General features: G+C 55.1%; 8 protein-coding genes across 8 annotated transcripts; 2 read left to right on the top strand and 6 right to left on the bottom strand.

Annotated features, from left to right (window-relative positions):
* Nucleotides 1-131: 131 nt before the first annotated feature.
* On the bottom strand, nt 132-1832 carry EV422DRAFT_551488 (cyclic nucleotide-binding-like protein; the record flags this gene model as incomplete). Its single annotated transcript, XM_053071839.1, has 4 exons — nt 132-307; nt 413-1237; nt 1582-1640; nt 1675-1832. 4 exons carry the CDS (start codon nt 1830-1832, stop codon nt 132-134), a joined length of 1218 nt encoding a protein of 405 aa, XP_052922198.1.
* A 1013-nt stretch (nt 1833-2845) lies between these two features.
* EV422DRAFT_542018 (ribosomal L27e protein family-domain-containing protein) lies at nt 2846-4752 on the top strand. The gene is made up of 4 exons (XM_053071243.1): nt 2846-2975; nt 3426-3649; nt 4015-4163; nt 4259-4752. The coding sequence occupies exons 1-4, from the start codon at nt 2949-2951 to the stop codon at nt 4264-4266; spliced, it is 408 nt and encodes a 135-aa protein (XP_052922199.1). The 5' UTR covers nt 2846-2948; the 3' UTR covers nt 4267-4752.
* A 522-nt stretch (nt 4753-5274) lies between these two features.
* On the bottom strand, nt 5275-6512 carry EV422DRAFT_488778 (thioredoxin-like [2Fe-2S] ferredoxin-domain-containing protein; the record flags this gene model as incomplete). The annotated part of the gene is made up of 4 exons (XM_053067431.1): nt 5275-5445; nt 5521-5832; nt 6005-6151; nt 6465-6512. Coding segments are annotated over 4 exons (678 nt in total), but the record flags the coding sequence as incomplete, so codon positions are not given.
* Nucleotides 6513-9398: 2886 nt separating this feature from the next.
* On the top strand, nt 9399-13439 carry EV422DRAFT_622716 (uncharacterized protein; the record flags this gene model as incomplete). Its single annotated transcript, XM_053074185.1, has 9 exons — nt 9399-9663; nt 9794-9865; nt 9927-10028; nt 10113-10205; nt 10268-10468; nt 10538-11634; nt 11746-11933; nt 12012-12123; nt 12201-13439. Exons 1-9 carry the CDS (start codon nt 9513-9515, stop codon nt 13437-13439), a joined length of 3255 nt encoding a protein of 1084 aa, XP_052922201.1. The 5' UTR covers nt 9399-9512.
* Nucleotides 13440-13586: 147 nt separating this feature from the next.
* Nucleotides 13587-14526, bottom strand: EV422DRAFT_227614 (uncharacterized protein). The gene is made up of 3 exons (XM_053065531.1): nt 14278-14526; nt 14124-14206; nt 13587-14038 (listed from the first exon to the last, which is right to left on the bottom strand). The coding sequence occupies exons 1-3, from the start codon at nt 14443-14445 to the stop codon at nt 13735-13737; spliced, it is 555 nt and encodes a 184-aa protein (XP_052922202.1). The 5' UTR covers nt 14446-14526; the 3' UTR covers nt 13587-13734.
* A 982-nt stretch (nt 14527-15508) lies between these two features.
* EV422DRAFT_542036 (60S ribosomal protein I1-a) lies at nt 15509-16888 on the bottom strand. Its single transcript, XM_053071244.1, has 4 exons — nt 16830-16888; nt 16338-16493; nt 15857-16270; nt 15509-15768 (listed from the first exon to the last, which is right to left on the bottom strand). The coding sequence occupies exons 1-4, from the start codon at nt 16832-16834 to the stop codon at nt 15690-15692; spliced, it is 654 nt and encodes a 217-aa protein (XP_052922203.1). The 5' UTR covers nt 16835-16888; the 3' UTR covers nt 15509-15689.
* Nucleotides 16889-17363: 475 nt separating this feature from the next.
* On the bottom strand, nt 17364-19743 carry EV422DRAFT_570856 (P-loop containing nucleoside triphosphate hydrolase protein; the record flags this gene model as incomplete). The annotated part of the gene is made up of 4 exons (XM_053072926.1): nt 17364-17943; nt 18025-18375; nt 18454-18928; nt 18996-19743. 4 exons carry the CDS (start codon nt 19741-19743, stop codon nt 17364-17366), a joined length of 2154 nt encoding a protein of 717 aa, XP_052922204.1.
* Nucleotides 19744-21457: 1714 nt separating this feature from the next.
* Nucleotides 21458-23824, bottom strand: EV422DRAFT_228048 (uncharacterized protein). Its single transcript, XM_053065533.1, has 2 exons — nt 23443-23824; nt 21458-23148 (listed from the first exon to the last, which is right to left on the bottom strand). The coding sequence occupies exons 1-2, from the start codon at nt 23692-23694 to the stop codon at nt 21901-21903; spliced, it is 1500 nt and encodes a 499-aa protein (XP_052922205.1). The 5' UTR covers nt 23695-23824; the 3' UTR covers nt 21458-21900.
* Between the last annotated feature and the right edge of the window lie 729 nt (nt 23825-24553).

Below are 24553 nucleotides of genomic sequence, written 5' to 3' on the forward strand. Positions count from 1 at the left end.
ATGTCGATCGGAGAGGAGGTAGAGAGCAGCAGGGGGAAAGTGTTTACCCTTCCCTCACCGCCACCGCATATTCTCCTACCCGTTCCTCACCCATAATCCATCCCCTCCATTCCCCCCATCCACCTCCCCCATCAATCCAAACTAATCCTCTCAGAATACGTCAAATAATTGCTCGCGTTCCTCTTGATGATATCCACCACGGGGCCCAGCAAGCGGACGAACGGCTTCTTGCCCAGGGTGGCGCATTTCAGGCGGCCGCGAGCGATCACTGTTGCGCGTCTTGGTTTGTCGGAGAGGAGGGCCAATTCTGAAGATCATAAGAAAGATTTAGTGGGGAAGGGAATGTGATATGAAGGGATATGGGAGTGATATGAAGGGATAGGAAGTGATATGATGGGATTGATTTACAAACCTCCGAAATAATCGCCCTTCTGCAACCCAGGCATCTCATGCTCGATCCCATTCTCATCAGTAGTAATAACCCTCGCGTCTCCGCTCTCAATAATAAAGAACGCGTCGCCAACATCCCCCTGTTTAATCACCACATCGCCGTCGTTGAAGGAGACGCTCTCGAGTGCGTCGGCGATCTTGTGTCGTTCGTAGGGTTCAAGGGACACAAGGAGGGGCACTTCCTCGAGGAATGCCTCGTACATGCGTCGCTTGCGGGAGGTGTTCTCCATCAGGATACGGCGGAAGGTGACGCGGTCGAGGGCCCACAGGACGCATTCCTGGGTTGCGACGACCGTAGCGGCTCTGGGTGCGTTGTACATCAGTGCCAGTTCTCCAAAGGAGCCGTTAGCGCCGTAATCGAAGACTTTGACCGCGGGCTGGCCGTTACGGGAGACGAAAACGTCGAGGGCGCCCGTCTCGACGACGTAGAAAAAGTCGCCGATGCCGCCCTGTTTGATGACCTCATCGCCCGCGGAGACGCGTTTCTCGGCCATGGCGTTGACGACGTCGTGGTATTGGTCGTCGTCGAGGGATTTGAAGAGGAAGTTGCCGCGGATGGCGGCTTCGATGCGTTGTTTCTGGTCGTCGGACTTGGGGATCACGACTTTTACGAAATCTTTGTCGAGGGTTGGGGCCATTGATTCGGCGCTGACTGAGGTGCGACGCCCGCGGTTGTAGTTGGTCGGAGGGGGTGGGGGCGCAATGTCATCGACGTCGTCATCTTCTTCGTCGTCGTGGTCATCTGTGTCGTGGCCGGTCTCCTCGTGGTCTTCTTCGTCTTGGCCTCCTGCGTTTTCGGTGGGCGCGCTGAAAGGGTCGGCTGCGACATTGCCGCCGTTACCACTCTCGGCGAATGGTGTGCCACTTTTACCTCCCGACCCGTATCCGTCTGCTATAAGAATTGGAGGAAGAATTGAGTTCGCGCGTGAGTCTTGATGTCAGGCGAGAAATTACAAAGCGAAGTTACAAAGTATGGATGAGCGGAGCTTGCCGGCGCATGCTAAATACCGCGATGAGGAGAACATTTCGCCTTTGGCGCAATGTGACATCGCTACGCTCGCCGTCGCTGACGCTCGGATTCGCACAGTAGCGCAGTATTACTATGGGCTCGCTTCGCTCGCCCTTCAACGCGTTCGTCATCGCTGACGCTCGGTATTACACTGGACTCGCTAGTTCGCGATCGCACTTCGCTATCGCTCGTGATTCCCCAACTTACAAAGCAACCTAGTCCTCTGCTCCTCCAACTTCTTCTGAAAATAATTCGAGCAAAACTGATAAATGTCCTGGGGCTGGGCCCTCAAGATCTCCTTATTGAGATCCTTGAGGATTTCCGGAAACTCGGCCGGGACCGTGAACTGGTCCGAGTTGAATCGCTCGCCCATTGCGGCGGTGTGGTCGAACGGGGACGCGGAGGTGGTTTGGGAAGGCAGCTGAAAGATTTGAATAGAAGGATGGATTAGTATCGGGACGGAGTAACCAACTTTCTGGGTGGGAGCGTATCCAACTCGTGTTATTTCTCCTCCCAGATGACTGACTACAAACACACGTCGGATACATACTTTCGATGAGGTCAGTTGCGAAAAGAGGGTGTCGAGTCGGCTTGGGCTGTATGCACTTTCGGCACACACAGAAAATGAAGGTATCGCCGCTACGAAATTAGAGGGCGATGGTGTCGCCTAGATGAGGCTGCGCGTGGTTCTAAATTCCGTGATTTCGTTGTGCTGTTTGTGATATTTGTTAGAATGTCTTGACAAAAAGTCCTTCCCAAGGCGCCGCGCAAAAGGCGTGGAATCCCATCGGCGCCCTGTTTGAAGTGCCACTCCCTCATTCCCAGTACCATGCCTTCCAAAGCCTGCTTATCTGTGCCAACACGATACAAAATGTTCTCCATCTCAGAACCACGATTGCGGAATTTTCTCACGGCCATCCATCAACAATGTGGCCCGAAACTCGCTGGGTCGGTAACAGTCAAGGCCTCAAGCATACGCCACCCGGCTACTCACCTACAAGTAAGTGCAGTTGGTTGGTTGATGGGCAAGAGTTGTATTGGGCAGTCGGCACTGGGGAACTGCTGCAGTCGCGTGTTTGTTGAAGGGCGTGGGGAAAATGGAGGGGGGCGGCGTTTGAGAAAGAGGCCCGAATAGAATAGATGGCAAAGCCGCGTTCCCACAGGACGGAAACGGGGGCCTCACTTACCAGTAATATGCGTGTCTCTTGTTCTTGCTGACGTACAGTGATGGGGTCATTAGGGTTCCCCCCTTATCATAGGGTTATCCTGTCCCACTTATCTGACCCCCACATAGCACCCGTACCTTACGCTCCCGGCACATAACACAGCCAATCACCGCTCCTCAATCGCGTCGTCCCCAATAATTAATCCCTCCCCCCTTCAAGTATACGCCAGATCCTGTCCGTCGAATCGCCGTTTGAACTCCCCACAACGTTGTCAACGGCACGAGCTATTCTTCGGCCCGACACATTCATCATCACTCGACAAGATGGTCAAGTTCCTCAAGAACGGAAAGGTACCACCTCGCTTCCCAACAGAGAGAACCTATCGCCATTTCCAACACAGAGAGGGCCGGATGGATGGATGGATGGATGGATGGATGGATAGGGGTGGACGGTTTGGGGGACAGGCATTTTCGACAAACGACAAATTCGAAGAATTCAGGACAACTTGCGCAAGCGATTGAGGGAGGGACGAATGGGTGGTGGAGAAGCGTGCGTGCGGGCCGGTGCGCTTTGTGGTGCGGGAAAGGGACGGAGGAATTGGAAATGGCGACGAAGAATAGGTCGTGGGAAAATGCACCAGGGTTCCCACACATCTCCACTCAACGACGGGCAGGCGGTCCGGACAGCAGCAGCAGCCGGTGTGGAAGGTGTTTCGGAGACAGAACGGAGGAAGGACCTTTGACAATTCCATCCCAATTCCCATGCTGACCCTCTGCATGTCCCTCCCTCCTCCCAATTAGGTCGTGCTGATCCTCCAGGGTCGCCAAGCCGGCAAGAAGGCCGTGATCGTCAAGAACTTTGACGAGGGCACAAAGGAGAGGCCTTACCCCCACGCCATCGTTGCCGGTGTCGAGCGCTACCCATTGAAGATCACGAAGGGGATGGGCCAGAAGCGTGTCGCCAAGAGGTCCCGTGTCAAGGCTTTCATCAAGGCGGTTAACTACAACCACCTGATGCCTACTAGGTAGGAATTTCGAAAGAGAAGGAGGAGGAAATGGGAAGGAGCAGTCGAAGGAAGGGGGGGACGTTGGATCACCAGCGTTAGCGAGGTTGGTTCGGTCGGGGAGACCGGGCCAGAGCGAACGCCTTTCGCGAGCGAAGTGAGCACGAGCAGAGCACCTAACTACGGCACTTAGCGAGCCTCAGCGAGCTTCAGATCTTTTGCGAGCGCAGCGAGCACCACATTGTGCCAAAGGCGCAATACTCCCCTCACCCATGCAGCCCGATCATTCAACCATCCAACATCCTCGTCGCGAAGAAGGGGATCACGCATGCACAAGAGAGTGAGAAGAGTCGATTTTAACCCACACTCTCCCTCAATGAATTTAGGTACAACCTCGACATTGACCTCAAGCAAGTTGTTTCGGCCGAGAGCTTCAAGGAGCCCACGCAGCGCGTCGAGTCCCGCAAGGCGATCAAGAAGCTTTTCGAGGAGCGCTACAACAGCGGAAAGAACAGGTGGTTCTTCACCAAGCTTCGTAAGTGGAAAAATTACTTTTTGTTTGTATATGTCAACACTGTTCACTGATTGATCGTTTTTCTCTGTGAATTTTTTCGATTTGTTTTTTCGTAGGCTTCTAAGCTGGCGCCGTTTTGACAAGTCTTTGTTCCGCCGTGCCACGTGTAAAATAATAAAACCTTACCACCACCGCTTGTTCTGGCCTCTGAGATGTGCGATGAATGTGGTGGATCTTTACGGTTCGGGAAAGAGGTGGTGACTTGGAGACTCCTTGGAAGGTGGTTGGTTTGAGGTCGTGGGGACAGCAGCTTCCAGGGGTCGTGGCATGGACGGGGAGATGGGCCTTGCCGAGTCAGAAATAGACCTCGGATTACAAAGCCACTGCCCGAAGCCCCGAGTCCAGCTCCAGACAACTTTCTCAAAGCTGCTACTCGCACCTGCTCGAGGCAGCACTTCTCCCCTTATCTCTCTTCTGTCGTTACTCGGCATATTTCTGCTAGTCGCTCTTTCTCGACGCGGAGTTGCTCTGCAGGTCCATCATCTTCCTCACTCTACAGATTCCGCGCTCCCCAGCTAATGTCATTTCTTGCACTCGGTATGAAGTGAAGAGCAACGGATAGTGCGCGATACTGTAGGTCGTTGTCGACGTGGATCGGGCGGATGGGAGTGCGGCGACCCCTAACCCTAACCCGACGCGGGAAGTGCGGAGGAGAAAGACCAGTCAGATAGGAAAACGGTCTGCGACCACCCATCCGGCATACGGGGGATTGTGAAGATAACTGGAAATGATTACATGACCGATCGCAACGGTATATGCAAAAGTCCATTTAGGAGCTTTAGGAGAAGTGCATTCGGCTCGACTTCTGTTTGACACCGCACTTCCATTGATCCATGTGTTTGCCTTTTGCAACTCATCGAATTGTGTTGGTACATGGCCCTCGTCCGCCACACTCGTCGTGGAGCCCTGTGGCGGCCGCCCGCGGGGGCAAGAGGGTCCCCTAGTCATCTCTATACCCAACTCGCAACATCTATCGCCTTCTGTCCCTCTTCCCTCCCTCCCCTCCATACACATCCGGACTAACATACACCCTCTACACCCCTCCCCACCCCAACTTCATAACATCCTCCCTCTACAGATCCGCCCTGATCCTGAATCCAGGTCCAGTGGGCTCGGAGGTAAGGGAAGTGAGTCCGCCATGGGGCTCACAGTTCTGGCGGCCCGAGACGGGTCCTGGCTTGGGGTAGGTGCCGCGCTTGAGGTCGTCGAGGATCTTGATAGTTGCTTCGGATGTGAGGTCCTCCTGAAATCATAAGGGGAAGGTATATGAGCCTTTCGGTGCGGTATCTCGGTACGAATGAAAACAGAAACGACGTACGTAGTAATCATCATTAACAGCCAAAACCGGCGCGTTCACACACGCGCCCGCGCACTCAACCTCAACAAGCGTGAACAGCTTATCGGGGGTAGTCTGCCCCGCCTTGATGCCCAGATGTTTCTCGATTGTGTCGAGGATCTTGTCGGAGCCGCAGAGCTGGCACGGGGTGGTGGTGCAGAGCTGGAGGAAGTACTTGCCGGTGGGTTCGCGGTTGAACATGGTGTAGAACGTGGCAACTTCGTAGACGCGCATCGGGGGGACTTCGAGGAGTTTGGCGACGTAGTTCATTGTTGCGATGGATGTCCAGCCGTTCTGGAATTGGAGGGAAGAAATACCAGGCCTTTTGAGCATCTGCGTTCTTGCTCACCAGATCTGTCCTCCTCACGTTCTTCCATCGGCGCCGTAACATCAATAGGGTGCTCCCACCCCATCCACAAAAATCGACCGACACATTCCCAGTACACCCAAATCCCAAGCTCCATACCTGTCTCTGCGCCAGATCAAGCAGGGGGATAGTAGCCGCCTTCTTGTATTGCGGCGGGTACTTTTTCATAATCTCCTTTGCGCGGTTGAGGTTCTCAGGCGTGAACTCGAATGCGATCGTGTCGTTGTTCTCCGGTGTGTCGCGGTGCTGCAGATGAAAGAGTTGAAGAAGGGAAATGGATCAGCCACAGGATTGTGTGGAGGAGTTATTGGGCGAAAAGAGGTGAGATACGATTTGAGTTCGTCGAAGCATCCGCCTCCATCGCTGAACTGACGAGACACTGCCCATATGAAGCCTTCCTCGTTGCTAATAGTCGGTCCTCGACGTTAAGCTCTCCTTCTATAAGCGCTCCTTTCTCCTTCTGCTTCCATAAACGTCCCACCAACCAACTGCAATCCATCCACTCCTCCCACCTAGCGGTCAAAGTCACCCTTTCCATCCAGATCCAACAAAAACATACCAAAAATAGCTTATCAGACCTAACGACAGGTGCACCAGAGAAAGCACGCACTGCAGCGGCGGGAATCCGTACGGCGGCGACTGTGGTGGGACGGGAGGTCGCGGCGCGGATCAATGGGGTCAGCGGCAGGAGGCGGCGAGCGCATGATGTGGCGGCGGACATTGCGGAAAAGGGTTAGGTGGGTATGCGAGGGGAGTCGTCCTGGGAGAATGACCTATTGTATGAGTGTATAGGGACTGACTGGACAGCCGATGGGAGTGGGGACGGGCAATCAGATGGGCACCGGTGGGAAGAAGCGGAAGTCTCTCTCGAATCTGCTCTCGAATAGACGCAATGCGCGCCTATTTGGACTCGCTTCTCTCTTTTTCTTCTCGAGGGCACAGATCTTGGAGCACAAACAGGCTAAGCGCATTCTGTTCACGACACTGCACTCGTCCAGCGGTCGCTGGCCTACCAGATACATACTCCCAGAGACCGTCGTCTTCAAAGACGGAGACCTTGAACTCACGTTTGCTCTCCTCCCCAGGCTATTACACAGACCCAGACTTGTGTTTTCGCCAGCGGCATTATCATCGCCATGGCCGAAACCGAAACGGCATCTCACCCCAAAACGGAGTCTCCGCACGCATCGGGTGAGCTCGTCGAACTGACGGGGGATTGGGACGGGGCGTCAGATTTGGAAGGACCAGTCCGTATAGTCCACGAAGCGGCTGTTCAATTGTGCCCGCAGATGGAGGGAATGGATCGCATTGACGTTGCCGGCTTGCATGCGTATCTGTCCAGTAAGAAGCCCACGTTCTCGGAGCTGTTGTCGCAACCCTTTTTCGCCCGAGTTTCGTTCCACTTGCTGGGGTTCGGTGTGGAAATTGAGGACTCACATTCGGCAGCAATCCGGGCTATACGAGAAAAAATTGCCTATGCGTTTGAGTGGGACACAGATCTCCCTTACAAGTATCGTAAACCCAAACATGTAGAAACAGGAGGGAAACAAACAATCCCCCATACGGCGCTTCGTTGCGGACGAAGTGGCGCTTGATTTTCGATATACGGCTTTCGGATGAGACGAAGCTTTGCGCTTGTCAGTCTTGATACGAGAAGAGGTTTTTCGATGAGAGAAATATTCCTTACCAGGAGCTTTAGCGATGATAACAGTCGGTACAACGACAGGCCCCGCTGGATCACATGGCAACAGCGCTGCCAACCCCTTCTCCCACACTTCGTCGCTTTGCACGACACGCGGAGCGAGATCAAGTCCTGTAGGTTTTAAGCGAAGTTCCGAAGTATCGGCTGGTGGCGGGGCAACACCCGATATGCGCTTGCTTCGATGCCGACAGCTGCACCACACGTTACGCAGGTCGGCTCGGCGGGCACGTCCTCGTTCAATGCGCCATCTTCTTCGGCGCAGACACCCGCAGTCCGATCAGGCGCAGCGCATGAAATGACGCAGATGATGATTAGAGCGCCCTGAATCTTCTCATGTTCACCCCTGATGCACCTCCCGTTCGAAAACCTTCGTCCTCCGGCTCTTTTCCATTCCCGCCGCTTTCAATATATGCGTAGCGTTAATCCACGAATCTGAAACCGCCGCATTACTCATACGCCATTCGGGGCCTCGAGTTCATAGACTCGGGTATTCGAGTAGGTCGCTTCGTATATCCCTTCGCGGGGAGGGTTGAAAGACGCGAGCTGGCGGGCCGGTAGCGACGGTGCGCCGCGACGGCTAGGGGTGGGGTTACTGCCAAACGTGCCGAAATTGCCTGGACTGTTACCGCCGGTTGTGTAGTAATTGGAATTGCCGCGTGAGTATCCTCGTCGAATTGGGATAGGGAAGTTGGAGGGATTGAATGCTGGGACAGAGACGGCTGGATGCAAGAATTGCTGCTGTGCGTATGGTGTTTGCGTTGTATATGGCATCGATGTATAAGCGTGGAGTTGGGGATTCGCATATTGTGGGTGACCGGCCAACGTAGTTGGGTAGAAAGGTGCCTGCTGTAGTGCTGGCTGCTGAAGCAGCTGATACTGAGTTGGAGGTACCGACATTGGATTGGCGGTTGAGGGATAGTTTTGCTGCGGCGGTGGCATAGTAAGTCCCCCAAGGTGGCTCAAGGCTAGCGCTAGGTAGTTAAACTGTTGTGGGAGGGGGTCAGCATTTGGTGTGCGGTACGCGGGTGGGATGAGTTGCTGTTGCGCATTCCTCACACACACCGCCTCTGGAACGGGACCGCGGACTTGTACACCAGTGTATGCTACTGGTGGACGTCGGCCGACGGGGTTCCGGGTCGTCCTCTATTTCATGTGCGTTTGCTTCTACGTGCGTACTCAACCTTCGAATGTCCTCCCCCACCTCGTGGACAGACACCAGACACTAGAACAAATACTGGCCAACATTTTGTTTCGCCCGCGCAGGTGTGGCGAGACGGGACCGCTCGATTGGGATGGTGACAGGAGCCCAGATTGCACCGGATATATCACCACCGCTTGCTTGCAACCCATGTGCAAGGGTTCGGAATGCGATGCCCCCCGCGTTCCGCACGCGTGTTAGGTAATGTTTGCGCGACTGCATTTCGACACTTTTTCCTCTCGAATCTGCACCGGAGAGGAAGAGCTACTAGTATGAACATGCACCCGCAGAGGGAGGATACGTGGATGTGGAGGTACCCTGCGCATACATACACCCGCGCGTGTATTCGGCGCAAAAGATTATATATGTATGTCTGTACCGCGCTGGTGGGGCTTGAGATTCGGGATTCGCGAACCGAGAGTCAAATCAAGGGGAACGTAGGGGAGAACCCACCGACGGTCAAGGTGGAGGATAAAGGAGGCTGCGACGAGAGGGAGACCGATGGCAGGAGGGAGGACGGGCATTGCATGGAGAACGCACGGAGGGAGGACGGAGAGTGGCAGGAGAAGCAACGGAGATGGGTGTTGTTGTTTCGCAGGGACGCGTCGAAATAACGCGTCGCCCTTGCTTGCATGCTCCTTAGGACCGTGGGTCCTCACCAACCATAGGCCCACCAAACCAACAAATAAACAGGAACCCCTCCAAAAATGGACGACACAACCCTCAAATCACTCACCATCCTCGCCCGTCGCACCGCCAGCGATGGGAAGAAAAGTGATAATGAGGTGGTGGTGCTGGAGCCGAGGTTCGAGAAGGGTGTGAGGAGTTATGCGGTGGGGGTTGGGAGTGATGTTGAAGGTGGGTTTCGGCCACGTCTGGGAAGAGGTGGGGAGGGGCGAACTTGAAGAGGGATGCGGGATGTGAACCGACGGGCTGTCGTATTCCACATTCCCTTCCTCCGCTTTCTAACACCACTGCATACAAACAGCGCTACAAATCAAAGCATCCACCACCGAAGCGGACGCCTTCGTCCAGGTGCTTAAATCCGACGGGGAGGGAGGTCCGTCCACTATTCTCTGCACTCCCATCCCGCATCCGCTCTAAACATTCTTATTTTGCAGTGGTGGGATTAAAAGAAGGCCAGCAGGAACTCACAATCGCCGTCGACGCCGCAGACGGGTCCACAAAAGGCAGCTATGTGCTCAACGTGTTCCGGCCCTCTTGTGAGTTGATTGACAATTTGAGTGACATACACAGCGGAAATGGGGGGGTTCAAACTGACTCTGTGGGGGATGGGTGATGTTTAGCATCCGACGCGACGTTGAGGTCTCTGGAAGTCAGCGCCGGGGAGCTTAGGCCGGGGTTTCATCGGGCCGAGACGGGGTATGTGGTTCAGATAGGTACGTTTGTTGCGAGAACACTTTCCGGTCCCCTGAATCATCTACTCATATCCACCGAGCAGACGTCCCCACGCCCACCGTCACCCTCACCCCCACCCCCTCCGACCCTCGCGCCCATGTCAGCCTGCGTGTATACGACAACCCAGGCGAGATCGCGACGACGGCACCCGTGGAGTTGTTGATGGGGGATACGGAGGTGTGCGTGGAGGTTGTGAGTCGGGATGGAACGGAGAGAGTTGGGTATGGGGTTGTTTTTAGGAAGGGTAGGGTGTGTGAGTTGTTTGATGGGGTGGATGTGACGGGGCTGGATGCTGATATTTTTATTTGTGCAGAGAAGATTCCTGTTCGCCCACGGGTGTCGACAGGGGGGATTGAGGAAGCGGCGCCGACGTGTTCGTTGTGCTATACGATGGCGTTTCGGCCAAGGGTGCTTGTGCCTGCTTTGGCGTCCGCCGCCGACGCAGACACGAATGGAGCCGAAACGGTGTGTCCGCATGTATTCTGCCTAACATGTCTCGAGATGTGTGGGGTGCCGTGCACCGGGCCTTCCCTAGCGGTGCCAACGACAACCTCAACACCCCATATGGCCAACTGCCCGCTCTGCCCTCCCACAACCAGCTCTACGCCACACAAATGGATCCACGCAACCGCCCTCGAACGCACCACCGGGTCCATCACCGTCGAATGCCCCTTCACATGCGGCACCACCGCCCCGCTTCGTGATCTCTCCGCCCATGTAGCCGGATGCCGTGCGCGGCCTGCGATGTGTGCGGAGTGCGGGGGTGTATGCAAGCCCGGGGAGACCGTTGCGGACGCTGAAACCCGCGGTTTGAAACATAAAGAGCCATGCACCGAAGCGTGCGGATGCGGATCCCGTATACGCAAAACCGAGACGGACTTGCATTCCCACATGTGTCCCCTAACCGCCCCCGCATCACACCCACCACCGACCCCGCCCAAACCCACCAAATGGGAATCCCACCTCGCAAACCTCCCCCTCCCCTCCACTACCACCCCCACCACCCTCCTCCAAACATACACACAATCCCTCCACGCCGCCCTCCAACTCGCCACAGACACACACGGCCTCTCCTCCCCCCGCCCCTCCCCCGTCCCGCTCACCCACCTCTCCCAACTCCACGCGTCCCAGATCGCATTCCGCCCCCTCGACCCCGACCTGCACATTTCCCTCGCCAAAGTTTTAGCTGAGGGGGTGCTTGTTGATGAGGTTTTCCCTGTTGCCCGTGGGGATGACGATGAGGAGGAGGAGGTGGAGGCGGGAAATGAGGCGGTGGAATCGTTTATGAGGGATGAGGTGGAGGGATTGCTGGAGAGTTTGGGGGTTGGGAGGGGGGGGAGCGAGGCGGGGAAGTTGAGGGCGATCGAGGGGGAGTATAGGAGGTTGAAAGAGGTGGGGGAGGGGGATAAGGTAGGTGTGCGCTTTTCGTGTATCGTCCGTCTTCCCATGGCCGCTCCGAAATCCCCAACACTCACAACGCTTTCCCTTTTCTGAATCTTTATTTTATTCCCCCCACCGTAGGCAGCGGAAGTGCAAAACCTCTACACATGGTTCGTCGCCAAAGTCGTCAAATCCTCCGGCGTCGGTGGAGCCAAAGGCGCCGACAAAAGCGCCGCGGCTGGTGGAGTGGGGAAGGGCGAGGCGGCGGTGATGCAGGTCATGCAGAAGTATCGTGATGCCATTGCGGTGGGGGGTGGGGCGGAGGCGCTGTGAGTATGCGATGGTGAATGTGGGGAGTTTCGGTTGACCGATTCGGCCGGGAGGTTGTCCTGATTCGTTGAACGTAGCATGCATCTAGGACGGGTATTGCTGACCCGCGGCGAAAACGAGACGGCTGTGAAGCACCTGCGCGCGGCGGTCGGGTTGAGACCGTTGCATGCGCAGGCTCGGATTTTGCTGGTACGCACTTGATGAAGCCCTCGTTGGGAGAGCGTGACGTCTCCGCTCATCGATGTTGCTATTCTTCTCCCCCACAGGGCATGGCACTGGCAACCACCGCAACAGCCCTCACCCCCGCCGCAACCCTCACCGAAGCTCTGCACTACCTAACCGAGCACCTCACATCCCACACCCTCTCCCTTTTCTCCCATTCCGCGCCGCCACCAACCCTCGTCGACTCGTACGCAACGCACCATATCGCAACCATCCACCTCCTCACTGCAAAACTACACCGCTTGACACATAACCCCGCCGCCGCCACTGATGTCCTATTGGATCTCCTGTATCTCCTTCCGGATACGGTGCGGGCGACACCGAGGAGGAGCGTGAGGGCCCGGACGCTGGTGGAGTCGTGGTGTGTGGGTGCGGGGGCGCTGGTGCGAGTCCTACCTCCCACCACAACAGGAAAACCGGAACTCCTCAACACCATGCTCCGCGCCACCCTCCTCCCCGCCTCACAGACCTTACTCAAACAGTTCAGCGCGGAGCACACCCCCAAAAGCCTCACAACCCTCCCCCTTTCCTCGGCCTTCACCTCCCCCCGCAACGACACCCCACACTACACCCCACAGGAACACATCGCACACTCCCTCCTCCTGCACACCCCCACGGACGCTGGATACCTCTGCGCGCTCGGGATGGCGCAACTCGCCGCGCATGATGCCATGCAGCAGGCTGCGACCGCACGGGGGGTGTTGCCGTTGCTTGGTGGGTTTGATAAGGGGGTGTGGGGGAGGTTGGATGATGCTGAGGGGAGTTTAAGGGCGGCGATTGGGGTTTATGGTGGGGATGGGGAGTGTCCGGCGGGTGTGAAGGGGCAGGAGTGGTGGAAGGTGTGGTGGGAGGAGGAGAGGATTTTGAGTTCAGCGGCGGCTTCTAGCACGAAGGCGGCGCCGGCGGGGAAGAAGGGGGTCGCTAAACCTGCTGTGGCGGCCAAAACAGGTGCTGCGAAGCCGGTGGTTGGAAAAGGCCTCGCCGAAGTGAAACCGAAACCCGCTGCGGCATCGCCGACATCCAAAGCCGTTGCCAAACCGTCGACATCAACCGCGCCACTGGGCAAGCCGTCCGCCCCGGCTCCCAAGGCCAAACCCGCGGACACGAAACCGCTCGGCAAGACCACCGCGACATCAACCTCCACGACGACATCCACCGCCACCGCCCCGGCATCAAAGGCAAAAGCGGAACCCACCCTTCCCGCGAAAGATAAGGCACTGCCCAAAGCGGGAGGGACGGCGGGCCCTAAGCCCGCGGGTGTGAAGAAAACCACGGCGTCGTGAGCATCCTGTTGACGGATGCGTTCTGTACGTTTGCGTGATCGCGTAGATGCTGGCAAGGCAGCGGTTCGATACATTCGTCCCGATGAGCTTGCCAGGAGGCGATATGTGACGAACCATATATATATCTATTCTCTATACATCTAGATTATTATTACATACCGTACGGACGTCTCCTGTCGCGGCGAGAATGGAAAGCTATGTCAAGTCCCATTGCCACCTCTGCCGTCGTACGCCAATCCTCCGTCCCGCACCATCGTTCCGATCAGTATTCCTCTCTACGCACGAAGCTCTATATTTAAGCCAAATGAGGCAAATGAAAAATCCCCTTGATCTTCTCCGCAAACTGCTTCCCACAAGTCCCCAACACCGTCGCGATCTGCTTCTGCGACTCGATCGTGATCAAATCCCACGGCCGTTCCTGAAACACCGGCGCAAGGTGCAGGAGGTCGGGGACGCCGAGCTCGCAGAAGCTGACTTGGCCGGAGGTGTAGCAGGTCGGGTGCGTGCCGAAGGCGTAGGAGCGGACTGAGGGGCAGCTGAGAGGTGTCGTGAGCTTGAGGGAGAGTGCGGATTGGAGGCATTGCATTACGCCGAGAAGCCTGCCATGATAAAAATGGACGATATATGTTGGAATTGGAACCCAGATGATGCGAAAGGAGAGAGCGCTCAACCAACCGGACTTACCAAGTCTGACCCTTCTCGCTCATCTTCGGCACAACCTCCGCAAACTTGCTGCAGTAGAAGTATCCATAGCCGACAGGGTAACCCTATAATGAAAGCGGAGTCAATTTCGGTTCGCATATCACACAAATGGGATTGCAAGATAGCCCCAGCTTACCTTGCTACCGCACTGGAAGATAGGCTCGGCGCAATCCGTGTACCAATTGCACGTAGATTGGTTCACGGACGGTGTCTGCACGATGCAGGCCGGCGAGGTGGTCGGCGCCGCGGTGGACAGCGCCGCGAAAGCGAAGAGAACGGCGAGGATGGAGAAGATGCGGGCCATTGTGGAGCGCTGTAAACGATGAGGAACGGCCGTTGAGATGGGGAGGAAGGATTGCTTACTCTTACGAACGGGCTCTCACAGAAGTCGCGAGCTCTTTTAAATGCCCTCCAGTTTGAGCACTCGTGAACCCTGAACACACAACGACTCTGTCGGGGTTTACCTTCATCCCGCCCAAATATTTTTGGAGGACAAAAACGTCAGTGCGCAGCTGCAAAAAGGATCAGATCTACGCAAATGGCCTCGCGGATGACTAGCTCTAGACTTCGAGCATAGTGGATGCCCGCGGGTGTTCCTTGTCTGGGGACCTATGACAACTGTCAACCTGAAATGTCCATCCCAGGATAAAGTTGGCTCCGTTCCTTTCCGAGCTGACGTTTCAAGAAGGTCACATAGCCGTGGGGTACCGTTACCACTGCGTTTACCACCTGTCCGGCAAGGAAACGCTGGGAAGTGACAAACAGCGGGCATCCTATGTCATTCTGACAGGTTTGTGCACAATTTTGCATCCCGATTGATGCCTCCCAACCGCGCAGAGCGACCTCACCACATTCCGAGTCGTCCCCGCCGTCGGCAGCTGCCCTACCAAAAGTAGTCGAAAACCAATACCGGTGGCGTCGGAGGACGTTGCCGCATCCGTGAAAAAAGCTACGGAAAAGCGGAGGTTCCCGAACATCCGAACTGCGCTGGTCTGGATTGTGGACGTACCATGTGAACAACAAGCCTTGTTGTATGGAATGGTCGTCACGCTGCTGTTAAAGCCAGATGCGAGAAATCGCTTTACAATCACCTGCACCATGCGTCGATGATGTGCCGGCCTTGAGCGGGCTTCTTGGAGAGCGAGCCATGACAAGTTGCCAACCGTTGACCCTCACGTAGTGGCGCGGGAGCAGCACGATGCGGAAGTCAGGCAGCACCATACCCCTGCATCCCTGCGTTCTGCTCGATGATCGAATCAGGAGAGATCCATCGTTGAGCTGCAATAGAATACCTCGTCCAACCTCCTCTTCTTTCACATGGCCTATGCCGCCCACCCATCGGGACCGAAACCACAATTGCGCAAAGCTTTTTTGAAACAATATATTTACTATTATTTGAGCAGAGATTCAGCTCCCAAATGACGACCGCAACATCCCCATGAGGATGCGCGGCGCCTTGGTACGCTGCAGATAGAGTTTTTTCTGAGTTTCAGCGCAAACCCTTTCCCAAGCGCATGGAGCGTGGCTCCCAAGTCCCATAAGCATCATCTAGTACACACGGACGGGCTTGCCCATGGAGGACTTGATGAAGAGGGACTTCACGTTCTGCCAGTTCTTCTTCAACAAACTGTTCGATTGGGAAGGATGAGGATGATGGTTAGAGACTGACCATGAAAGCTACGAAACGTTGAGAACATGAAATCGTAGAATCTTACCTGACAAGGAAGTTGATGGCCAACATAGTGTTGTTGACAAGCTGGTCCTCAGTCATCTGGACGTGACCGACGGCGACACCAAGGCAAAGAACCTTCTTCAACTGGAACTTGATGGTGGACTTGATCTCAGTGACCTTGTCCTCCAAGTTGTCGTTGTGGGAGACCGGGGTGGGGAACTTTCCGGCCTTGGACAGACCGGGACCGAGGAGACGGGGGATCTGCTTGATCAAGACTTCGGAAGCGAGGAAAGCGTCGTACTTCTTGGCGAGCTTCTTGATCAGCTTCTTGTTCTTGTTCAACTTCTTCAAGTCCTCAACCGACATGAACTCGAGGCCGATGGCCTTGGCCTGGTCGATGTGGTGCTGGTCAGCCAAGATGCAAAGCTTCATCTTGGGCTTGGGCACATTGGGGAGCCTATTCATCGCATCAGTCCCCGATTTGACCCTAAAATGAAATCTTTCCCCTGGATTCTGATACTCACTTGACGGTTCCAGAGAAACGCTTGTCACGCTGGGGGTCGTAGTTCTTGAGACCAATCTGGAGCTCGACGGTCTCAACGAACTTACGGGGCTTCTCCTCCGTGGAGAAGGTGAGCAACTCACGGGTGGCGGCACGGACGCCGCTGGCTTGAATCTTGCTGTAAACGGAAACAAATGTCTGGGTAAATCCTCTGCTTGTGGACTGCCGTCGTCATGCATAGGTCATGCCTGCAATTCCCGCGCATCGACCACTTCCTTTCCTCCTGGCTTCGCCTCCCTACTTCCCACTATTCAAACAGCATCCTACGTCGTCTGCTCGTCAACGAGTGTCTCTTAATGCCGCTCCCACATCGGCCAGTTCGTCTCCCCATTCCACCTAGATTCCTCAACGAAGTGCATCCATCCATCCATCCCATCCATCCATCCGCCTATTCGTTCGAAAGCCCTCCGCCCCTCTTCCTCCGTCGTGCGGGATGCCGGTGGGTGATATGTACCTCATGGTTGCTGCTGCTTTGCTGAATCTCTGCTTGATTCGTGAAGGCCGAAAACCCAGCTGGATCTCTTGCTCGTGGGCTCGAAGGGCACGTGGAATTAAACTCTTGCCTACGTCACGTGAACGTGTGTTTAAATTGACTGACAAGAGGGCCGCGCTGTCGATTTCATTTGTGATATCAGTTGTCATTCTTCAACAAGCGACACATAGGAATGGGAGCGAAAGGAGCAAGAGGATATGATCCTTTCTCGGTCTTCCGTGATGCGTTCAACATCATTGAAACCGCCAAAAGACCTCGACTGTCGAAGCTCAGCGTGGCCGCTCTATGGGCCTTCGTATGTGAGCGGTGCATATGAAACTCCTTCGTTCAAAGCGCCTCCGAATGCATTATAACTGCTACTAGAGATATTCGGTGCTTTGCTACATATGTACGCCCATCCCCATTGATTGAGGCACAGGAGAATTGAGCAAGAAATTCAACTATAGCGAAAAGACACACATACCACATTGAGAATACGCCGTTCTCGTCCCAATTTCAAACAGTGAGCCTCATCATCTCCTTCAAAACGTTTTCCAATCTTTCCTTCCTGGCCATAAGCTCCTTCCGTTTTTCCGCAACTCGGTCATCCTCAACCAATAACTCTGCCGCCCGCTGCTGATCGGTGGCCAGCTGCTTTTCCAACCGTTCTTCAAGGTGCTTCTCCATCCCAATCACATACTTTGTGTCAATCGCCATGGCGACATGGTCAACGAATCTCTGCGCCGCAACGTCAAAAAACGCTTGCACTCGAGATATGAGACGGAGTGCGGTCGTGTGGTCGTTTCCTTGCTTGCGGCAATACGCCACGTAGAGGTCGTCCACGGTCAAGTCGGTCAGGTTGGCCTCTTTCAAGAGCGCGATTGCTTCGCTAATTCGGTCCTCGTTGGACTCTGGTACGGTTTCTTTGAGATCCCAGCGCGCCGTTTCCGTCTCATACGTTTTGTAAAGAGCCGCGGATTTGTCGTGGAATACCGGATCAAGGGTAAACGGGGGATAGGATTCGAGGGTGAAGAACTCCAAGACGAAATCTGCAGTCTCTTTGAACAGATCCTTTTGCAAGTCATCGACAATTAACCTGTGAATGCATTGATAATGCTCAGATTGCTCACCTCCGTGTGTCACGAATGCATGCGAGAGTTTTGCCAATGCTTCTCACCTTGTTTCCAGCAGGAGCGGCTTGAATCTCGCAAATGAATCTGTGATCCAACGGTCGCTTCGAATATTAAAATCCTCCACCAAGCGGCCCATATAATACTGGGAAATTTCAGGCCAGACTTCCATGAAGGTTTCGATAATCCTATGGAACGACTGTTCGTTGTATTCTCCGCCCATTTGGCGACCTTTATAGACGTCGATGATTTTGTGAACGTATGCGAGAGTGTATGTGGTCCTAGGCATCTTCCATCTCGTCTCCTCGACTTTGTCTGACTCTTCTATTTCCTTTTCTGTTGGCGCGGCGAGTTTGGGCCGTGTTGCTTGGATGTCATCTCGGAACTCTTGGTAAAGGCTGGGTTTCAAGCGCACAGTTAAGCCCTTTGATTATACAATCTATGAGAAATGAGAGAAAATGGGGCTACTTGCGTACCTCAGATCGGTCTGCCACAATTGGGGATACCCATGTTGTGCGTAAACGTGGGTATGAATGGTCTTGCGCAGCTTCTTGATAGCCTGCCGCAAGTCGTAGAGGGAGTTCGACGGTACAGCTGGAAGCTGCTTGAGGTCGTTATTGACTTCCTTCAGCAGTTGTTTCGCCGTGGCCTTCATATCCGGGAAAGTGGACTTGATCAACTGTGTCAGGCGGACCGACAGATGTTGGGCCAACGCCTGAACCCCCAGGACATGGTTGAGAGGAGGAACCGTATTCCATGGTTCAGTGTTCTTGAAGAACTGACTCTCGGCGTCGCGAGCTTCTCTCGAGGTCACTCGGTCAAGCCTGTCCGGAGCCGGGTTGACGACCGCGAAAGACGTGGGCTTTCCATGAAGCAGAAAGTTCATCCACGGGGCATGGCATGATCTCTCGATGAGATCTGCTTTCGTGAGGGCGCAAACCGTGCGTTCGCCTACGTTGGACACGCAAGCATGAGAAATTGCAAACGACTCGTTGGGAATGAATCAAGGCTGCCTTACCTGTGGCATCGTATGTTCTCGCAAAACGTACAGATTCTTGATTATTGACATCGTCCGCGCACGTCACGCATTTGAGGATGATGGTGCGCTTGTCTTCGATGTATTTCGTAACGAGTTGCTTGATAAGCCCCACCAAATCCTCCTTCGCGTCTTGCGGAGGGGTCTGGATGATGCCCGGAAGGTCGATGAGCGTCAAGCTGAGAACGTCCGGTCCGGTCACAGCCACAACGATAATGTTGCTAGTGAACTGGCGCTTGTCGACATATTTTTTAAGATCCTTCTCGTTCATCTTTAGAAAATAAGCCGAGTCTGTTCCCGGATTCAAGATCGCCCTCTGCGCTTGAGCGATGCGGAGACCCACATCGGCTTCCTTCGTCATAGGAGTGTCGAACGGTTCTTCCTTGGTATTGAGCAACTGTTTCTCATTCTCGTCCGATTCCCATCGAAGGACAACCTGGCAGCTCCACGCGGTTCCCGGTTTTTCTTCCATCCGCACCTCGATGGGGCTCCTGGTGCATGTTCCGCTGGCGCGCGGGAGAGGAATGCCCGAGATGGCTTCGACGACCGACGACTTGCCCGCCGATTGGTTCCCTATGACGGCGATTCTGGGAAGAGACAGCTCGATTTGACCGCCATGCTGGCGAATCTTCGTAATGAGTGCGACAAGGTCTTTCGCTTTTTTCGCGTATTGAGAAGCTCCCAGCTCGCTTGTCTTGGGCGAGGGTTCTTCGACGACTGTTTTGGTCATAGCGGTGATGAATCGTCGGTGAGGAGTTGCAGAACAGAGTTCGTGGGCGAACATATGGAATGCTGGGAGATGAGACAACCTACCATGGGCTTTATATGTATATGTAGCTCGCCCGCAACCTCAAAGAGAGGTTACTGACTCTCCACAAAGTACAAGGTTTTAGACGGAGCAGGGATCCCCGTAGGCCCGAATGGATGGATGCTTAGGAACCGACAACGCGGCCGTCCGAACTCATAGTCCCTCCACGGTTTCAAATGGCAAGGCGCCGGTCAGTTATCCCCAACCTTTCTTCAGATCATGTTGGGCCAACCGGATTGAAGAGAACGATGCAAATAGTGTCATCCATATCCCGGGATGTTATTCGCCCTGAGCTTCTCCTCTCCACTTCCATTGCATGGCAATATTTGTGGGCGGGAACTTGCCAAGAAAATCGACAGCGCGTCGCATCGTATAATATCCTCAGGAATCCAAGGCCCATCTCCCTCTCCCTAAGAAGCAGCGCCCCTAGTTATACTTGTACCTGATTCGGCGGCCTTTTCTCGAGGTGAGTGCAGACGGGCGGTTTTCGCGCAGGAACGGAGGGATTTGTGGCAATCGGAGAACGAGAGGCAATATTCGCCCATTGGCGTCCCGGTATAACTCTTGGCGCTGGTCATCTCTTCGGTCGAAGCGTCGGGAGTGAGTCTCTTCTCGTTCTCTGCAGATTAAAGCGTCTCTTCGACTATGTTTGGGACCCAGCAGAGCCTAGGCACGGAAGCGCAGGTTTCGATCAATTCTCGCGGCGCGAAATTATATCCGCTCTTGAGTGGAACGTTTCGGTCCTTCGACGTTTCGAGCGGCGCAGTGTTCTATAGACTTTTTTGTAGTTTCCACCCGTTCTCGTACGTTGTGGGTTAATGCAGTTCTTCGTCAAGGTTTGGAGGTCGAGTCTTCATGAATAGCAGGATGGTCCTTCTGCTTCAGGCAACGGACTGGGACGAACCAATGCCGGCGTTTCTCGCAGGAGCAGGACTGGATTGATAAGGAGATGTAATGAAGAGAAAGGGCAACGAACGCCGGGTGCTCAGGAGAGGGGAAGTGGTGGTCCGCCCACCCAAGGGAAGCGGAAACCGATCAAAGGATAGAGGAAGGAGTAAAATTGATCAGGGGAAGCAAGGAGGGCAAGGGGTAGTGTGCGCCGCGTTGGCACATGGCGACTGTGAGATTACGCGTGAGAGTACGCGCATCGCCTTTCACACTCGAGAGATAATTTGAGTGGGCGCAGATGGCCATCTACCCATAAAATTCGAGTCGAGCTCAAGTACTGTACGAACTCTGGACCTCCAGTCCTGACCTCCAGTTTTCTCACCGCTTTCCGCTCCTAGGCGCCACAGCCGGCATTAGTCGAACGTATGGCGCAACTGGTCCTAAATAATAGATCAGTAACGTGGGTTAGATATTCGCCTTCAAGCATGGGATGACCGTTTCTAGCCCTGCTTCGGCATGGGATGACCGTTACAACTGATAGTTACGAGGCGAATCGTCGGCGTGCAGAGTCCGTCATATCGCCTTGGTTGGTACACGTACTGTACTTTCGGACAACGACCGGACTTTCCCGTCGGAGTTTTGGATTACCTCAAACGCGTTCGAGCAAACGCGTCTCGAACGCGTTTTCAACTTACCCCAGAATGGCTTCGACAATCCTTCCTGACCAGTGCATCAGCGTTTATTACTACTGGCAACCACGGTCTCAAAGCGACTGATCATCTCGGGCATGCTCACCTGAAAGACGCTATCCACATGCTAGAACATGGAATGTACATGTACGTGCGGCTCCGTCACAGACGTCCGGCCGCAGGGCATTTGTCTCCGGGTTTCCTTTAGCGCGGACCATTCGAACTCGGGAGATGCCGCTCCCGGAGGCTCGTGCCTTTTCGGAACCCGCTCCGCGTGTGAGGGCCGTCAGACTTCGAAAGACGGGGATAACAGGGATTCCAATGCATAATGTACGGAAACGCCATGAGTTTATGTATCTAGAGTAGTGTAAACTGGGCAACTGCGTAAGAAACGTCCTGATTGCGTGAAGGCGTAGAGCGTTCTATGTGCTATGTCACAAAAAAGTATCCTATGTCTGTGATGTACAAAATATCCCTCCAACCCAGTCAGGCTCCCCCACCTTCAAACAACCCTCCTCCCCTTAACCCACACCCCGGCCACATTCCGATCATCCCCCAAAAACACCCACTTCTCAAACATCGTCGTGACGGTATCATGCTCAAACACGGTCACGGGGCGGCGGGCCTCATCTATCTCACTCGTTGTCGTTTCTGGGGCATCAAGGTCGACAATCACGGCGTCAAACTCCTTCCCCGGTATAAAGTTCCCCACCGTCTCCGCGATGTTCAGGACACGCGCCCCGCCCAGCGTCGCCAGATAAAACACCTCCGGCACCGTCAACGGCCGATGCGGCTGGTCATGGTACAGCACCGGTCCCTCATCCTCCACCACGCTTTTCGGGATTTTCGACAAGGCGAGTAACGCGTCCCGTTGGGTGAACCCCACGACTTTACTCGCGACCAACGCGCTGCGCATCGCTTCCACAACGCTCATACTCCAGCCCCCAGCGACGTCGGTGCCGAGGCCGACTTTGATGTTGGCGTCGAGGAGACGGCGGACGTTGCAGACCCCCGAGGAGAGGGCGAAGTTGCTTACTGGGCAGTGGGATATCCCCGCCTGCGTTTCACTGAGGAGGGTGGTCTCGGCATCCGAGAGGTGAACGCAATGCGCGAGGACGGTCCGGTTGGTAAGCAAGCCATGGTCGTGGTAGACAGAGACGTAGTCGCGGGAGTCGGGGAAGAGATCGCGGATGAATGAGCATTCGGCGGGGTTTTCGGAGCAGTGGGTTTGGATTCTTAGGGCATGCTGGGATGCGAGTTGTGCGAGGCCTTTCATTAGCTCGGAGGAGCAGGAGACGGCGAAACGGGGGGTGAGGATGGGTTGGACTGTGTCTGCGTTGAGGGATTGCACGGCGTTGATGAATTCTTTTGTTGTTTCGAGACTGTCTGAGGCGGAGGGTTCGACGTAGCCTTCGCCGCCGTTCCGGTCCATGCAGACTTTTCCGACAAAGGCGCGCTGGCCTAGTGATTTGCAGGTTTCCGCGAGGACTTTTGTGGCGGGCAGGTGGAGGGTGCCGTACCAGGCGGCGGTGGTTGTACCGCAGCGGAGGGAGCGCGCGACGGCTTTGGGGTAGATGGTTTGGGCGTGCATGAGGGAGGAGAACTTGCGTTCGGAGGGGAAGGTGTAGGTGGTGAGCCAGTCGAGGAGGGGAAGCGTGTAGCCGGTGCCGGTGTAGGCGTATTGTGGAGCGTGGACGTGCGTGTCGATGAGGCCGGGGATGAGGAAGGAGTGTGATGGGAGCCGGCGGATCTGTGGTGGAGTGGAATGAATGGGAATTGACGAGATGAGGGATGAGATGATTTGTCTGAAGGATGAAACGACATCCTGCTTGCTCTCGCTCGCGACAAGGATATCGGGCAATGTGTGATATAGACGAGCGTCCGCTGCCGCTGACAGCTGAAAATGGGGGCTCGCTTCGCTCGCCTGACAACCACCGACTGTTCGCTGTCGCCTATCGCTCGGGCTCCGAGGAGCGAACCAAACCCTGCAGGTCGCCTCGCTCGCCGCAGTTCGCACTCTGTTCTCTCTCTCGCGTAAACATACCTCAACCCCTTCCGCGCCCACCCTCGTCAACAACTCCCTCAGCAGCCTCTCATCCTCCACACCATCGTCTCCCTCGCTCTCCCCACTATGTCTTAGTTTCTCCACAAACGAAATCCTCCCGTTCGAGTCGACCCCGAGAACACCTGGTGCGATGATCTCTAGTGTGGCGAGACCTGTCGAGTGGATGAGAGTGCCGACAAAGACCGTCGTTGTCGGTGCTGGCGGTTGCTGCTGGTGCTGTGGGGGAGACATGAGTGTGATATGGGGGGTTGTTGGTAGCGGGAGACTGCTGCAGTGGCTGGAGTGTGCGGAGTTGAGTTCTGACCGTTGTCCAAGTTGAAATGGGGACAGGCCAGGAATGGGTCAGGAAGGTCAGAAGGTTGTCGCGTGACGGTTCGCGGCTCTGGAATCTGGAGGGAGAACGGGCACCCACAGGAAGCAGTCTCTCTCACAACGGGCAGGCAGCACACAACACAGTCCCCGGTGGACGAGGACGAGTGGCGCGAGAGAGAGGGAGAGGGAGACGAGCGGCGTATAAGACCCTCCAGTAACACCGCTCCCACGTCTTGAGGGAATTCAGAGAGAATGTGGCATGTCAAAGATGGAACGCACTGAGGACTTCAGCGGAAGGAGCAGCGCAATCTCATTTGGAAGAGCTGATGAAGCAAAAGCGGCTTCTCAACCGGCGCTTGTGCTAGCGCAAAGGAGGTGGATTGCTGAGGGAAGACGATGCGCAAAACCACAAGTGGATCCCGCTAGCGTTCACCCGCGATTTTGGTGCTGGGCGACAACACCGGCGAGTGTGTTTCTCGATGCGCTACCAAAGTACGCCGTAGAGGGTTTCGTCCAGTTTCGAACCATCAGACAATCTGACAACCTCCCATGTGGTGGAACCTTTTGCGTCGCTGCCAGCAACCGTTACCCATATAGCGGCTATGGACTCGGGGTTCTCCATTCGATTTGTTGTGAGTCAAACTCGTTGAAAGCTACGGTGAAGAGGCGAGAGATCAACTTACGGCAGTGGATTTTGGGTTACGGACAAAAATGGCGATGAATACTCAGCGAATCTGCTTGCTATACGAAGAACTCCGTTACTGGATGTCTTCTGCAA

Source organism: Fimicolochytrium jonesii (genome assembly GCF_025526975.1).
Source record: "Fimicolochytrium jonesii strain JEL569 chromosome Unknown EV422scaffold_29, whole genome shotgun sequence".
In the NCBI taxonomy this organism is placed as follows: Eukaryota; Fungi; Chytridiomycota; class Chytridiomycetes; order Spizellomycetales; family Powellomycetaceae; genus Fimicolochytrium; species Fimicolochytrium jonesii.

What these genes read in the sequence shown, in the direction of transcription:
- EV422DRAFT_227614 (XM_053065531.1), bottom strand. Translation starts at nt 14,445, where the DNA reads ATGGCCCGCATCTTCTCCATCCTCGCCGTTCTCTTCGCTTTCGCGGCG. An exon ending in TCTTCCAGTGCGGTAGCAAG is followed by an intron (nt 14,207 to 14,277) that starts GTAAGCTGGGGC and finishes CTTTCATTATAG; the next exon opens with GGTTACCCTGTCGGCTATGG. An exon ending in AGCGAGAAGGGTCAGACTTG is followed by an intron (nt 14,039 to 14,123) that starts GTAAGTCCGGTT and finishes TTATCATGGCAG; the next exon opens with GCTTCTCGGCGTAATGCAAT.
- EV422DRAFT_228048 (XM_053065533.1), bottom strand. Translation starts at nt 23,694, where the DNA reads ATGTCTCCCCCACAGCACCAGCAGCAACCGCCAGCACCGACAACGACG. An exon ending in TGGGCGCGGAAGGGGTTGAG is followed by an intron (nt 23,149 to 23,442) that starts GTATGTTTACGC and finishes ACTCCACCACAG; the next exon opens with ATCCGCCGGCTCCCATCACA.
- EV422DRAFT_542036 (XM_053071244.1), bottom strand. An exon ending in CGTTTCTCTGGAACCGTCAA is followed by an intron (nt 16,271 to 16,337) that starts GTGAGTATCAGA and finishes TGCGATGAATAG; the next exon opens with GCTCCCCAATGTGCCCAAGC. An exon ending in GCCATCAACTTCCTTGTCAG is followed by an intron (nt 15,769 to 15,856) that starts GTAAGATTCTAC and finishes CCAATCGAACAG; the next exon opens with TTTGTTGAAGAAGAACTGGC.
- EV422DRAFT_542018 (XM_053071243.1), top strand. Translation starts at nt 2,949, where the DNA reads ATGGTCAAGTTCCTCAAGAACGGAAAG. An exon ending in AGTTCCTCAAGAACGGAAAG is followed by an intron (nt 2,976 to 3,425) that starts GTACCACCTCGC and finishes CCTCCCAATTAG; the next exon opens with GTCGTGCTGATCCTCCAGGG. An exon ending in AACCACCTGATGCCTACTAG is followed by an intron (nt 3,650 to 4,014) that starts GTAGGAATTTCG and finishes CAATGAATTTAG; the next exon opens with GTACAACCTCGACATTGACC.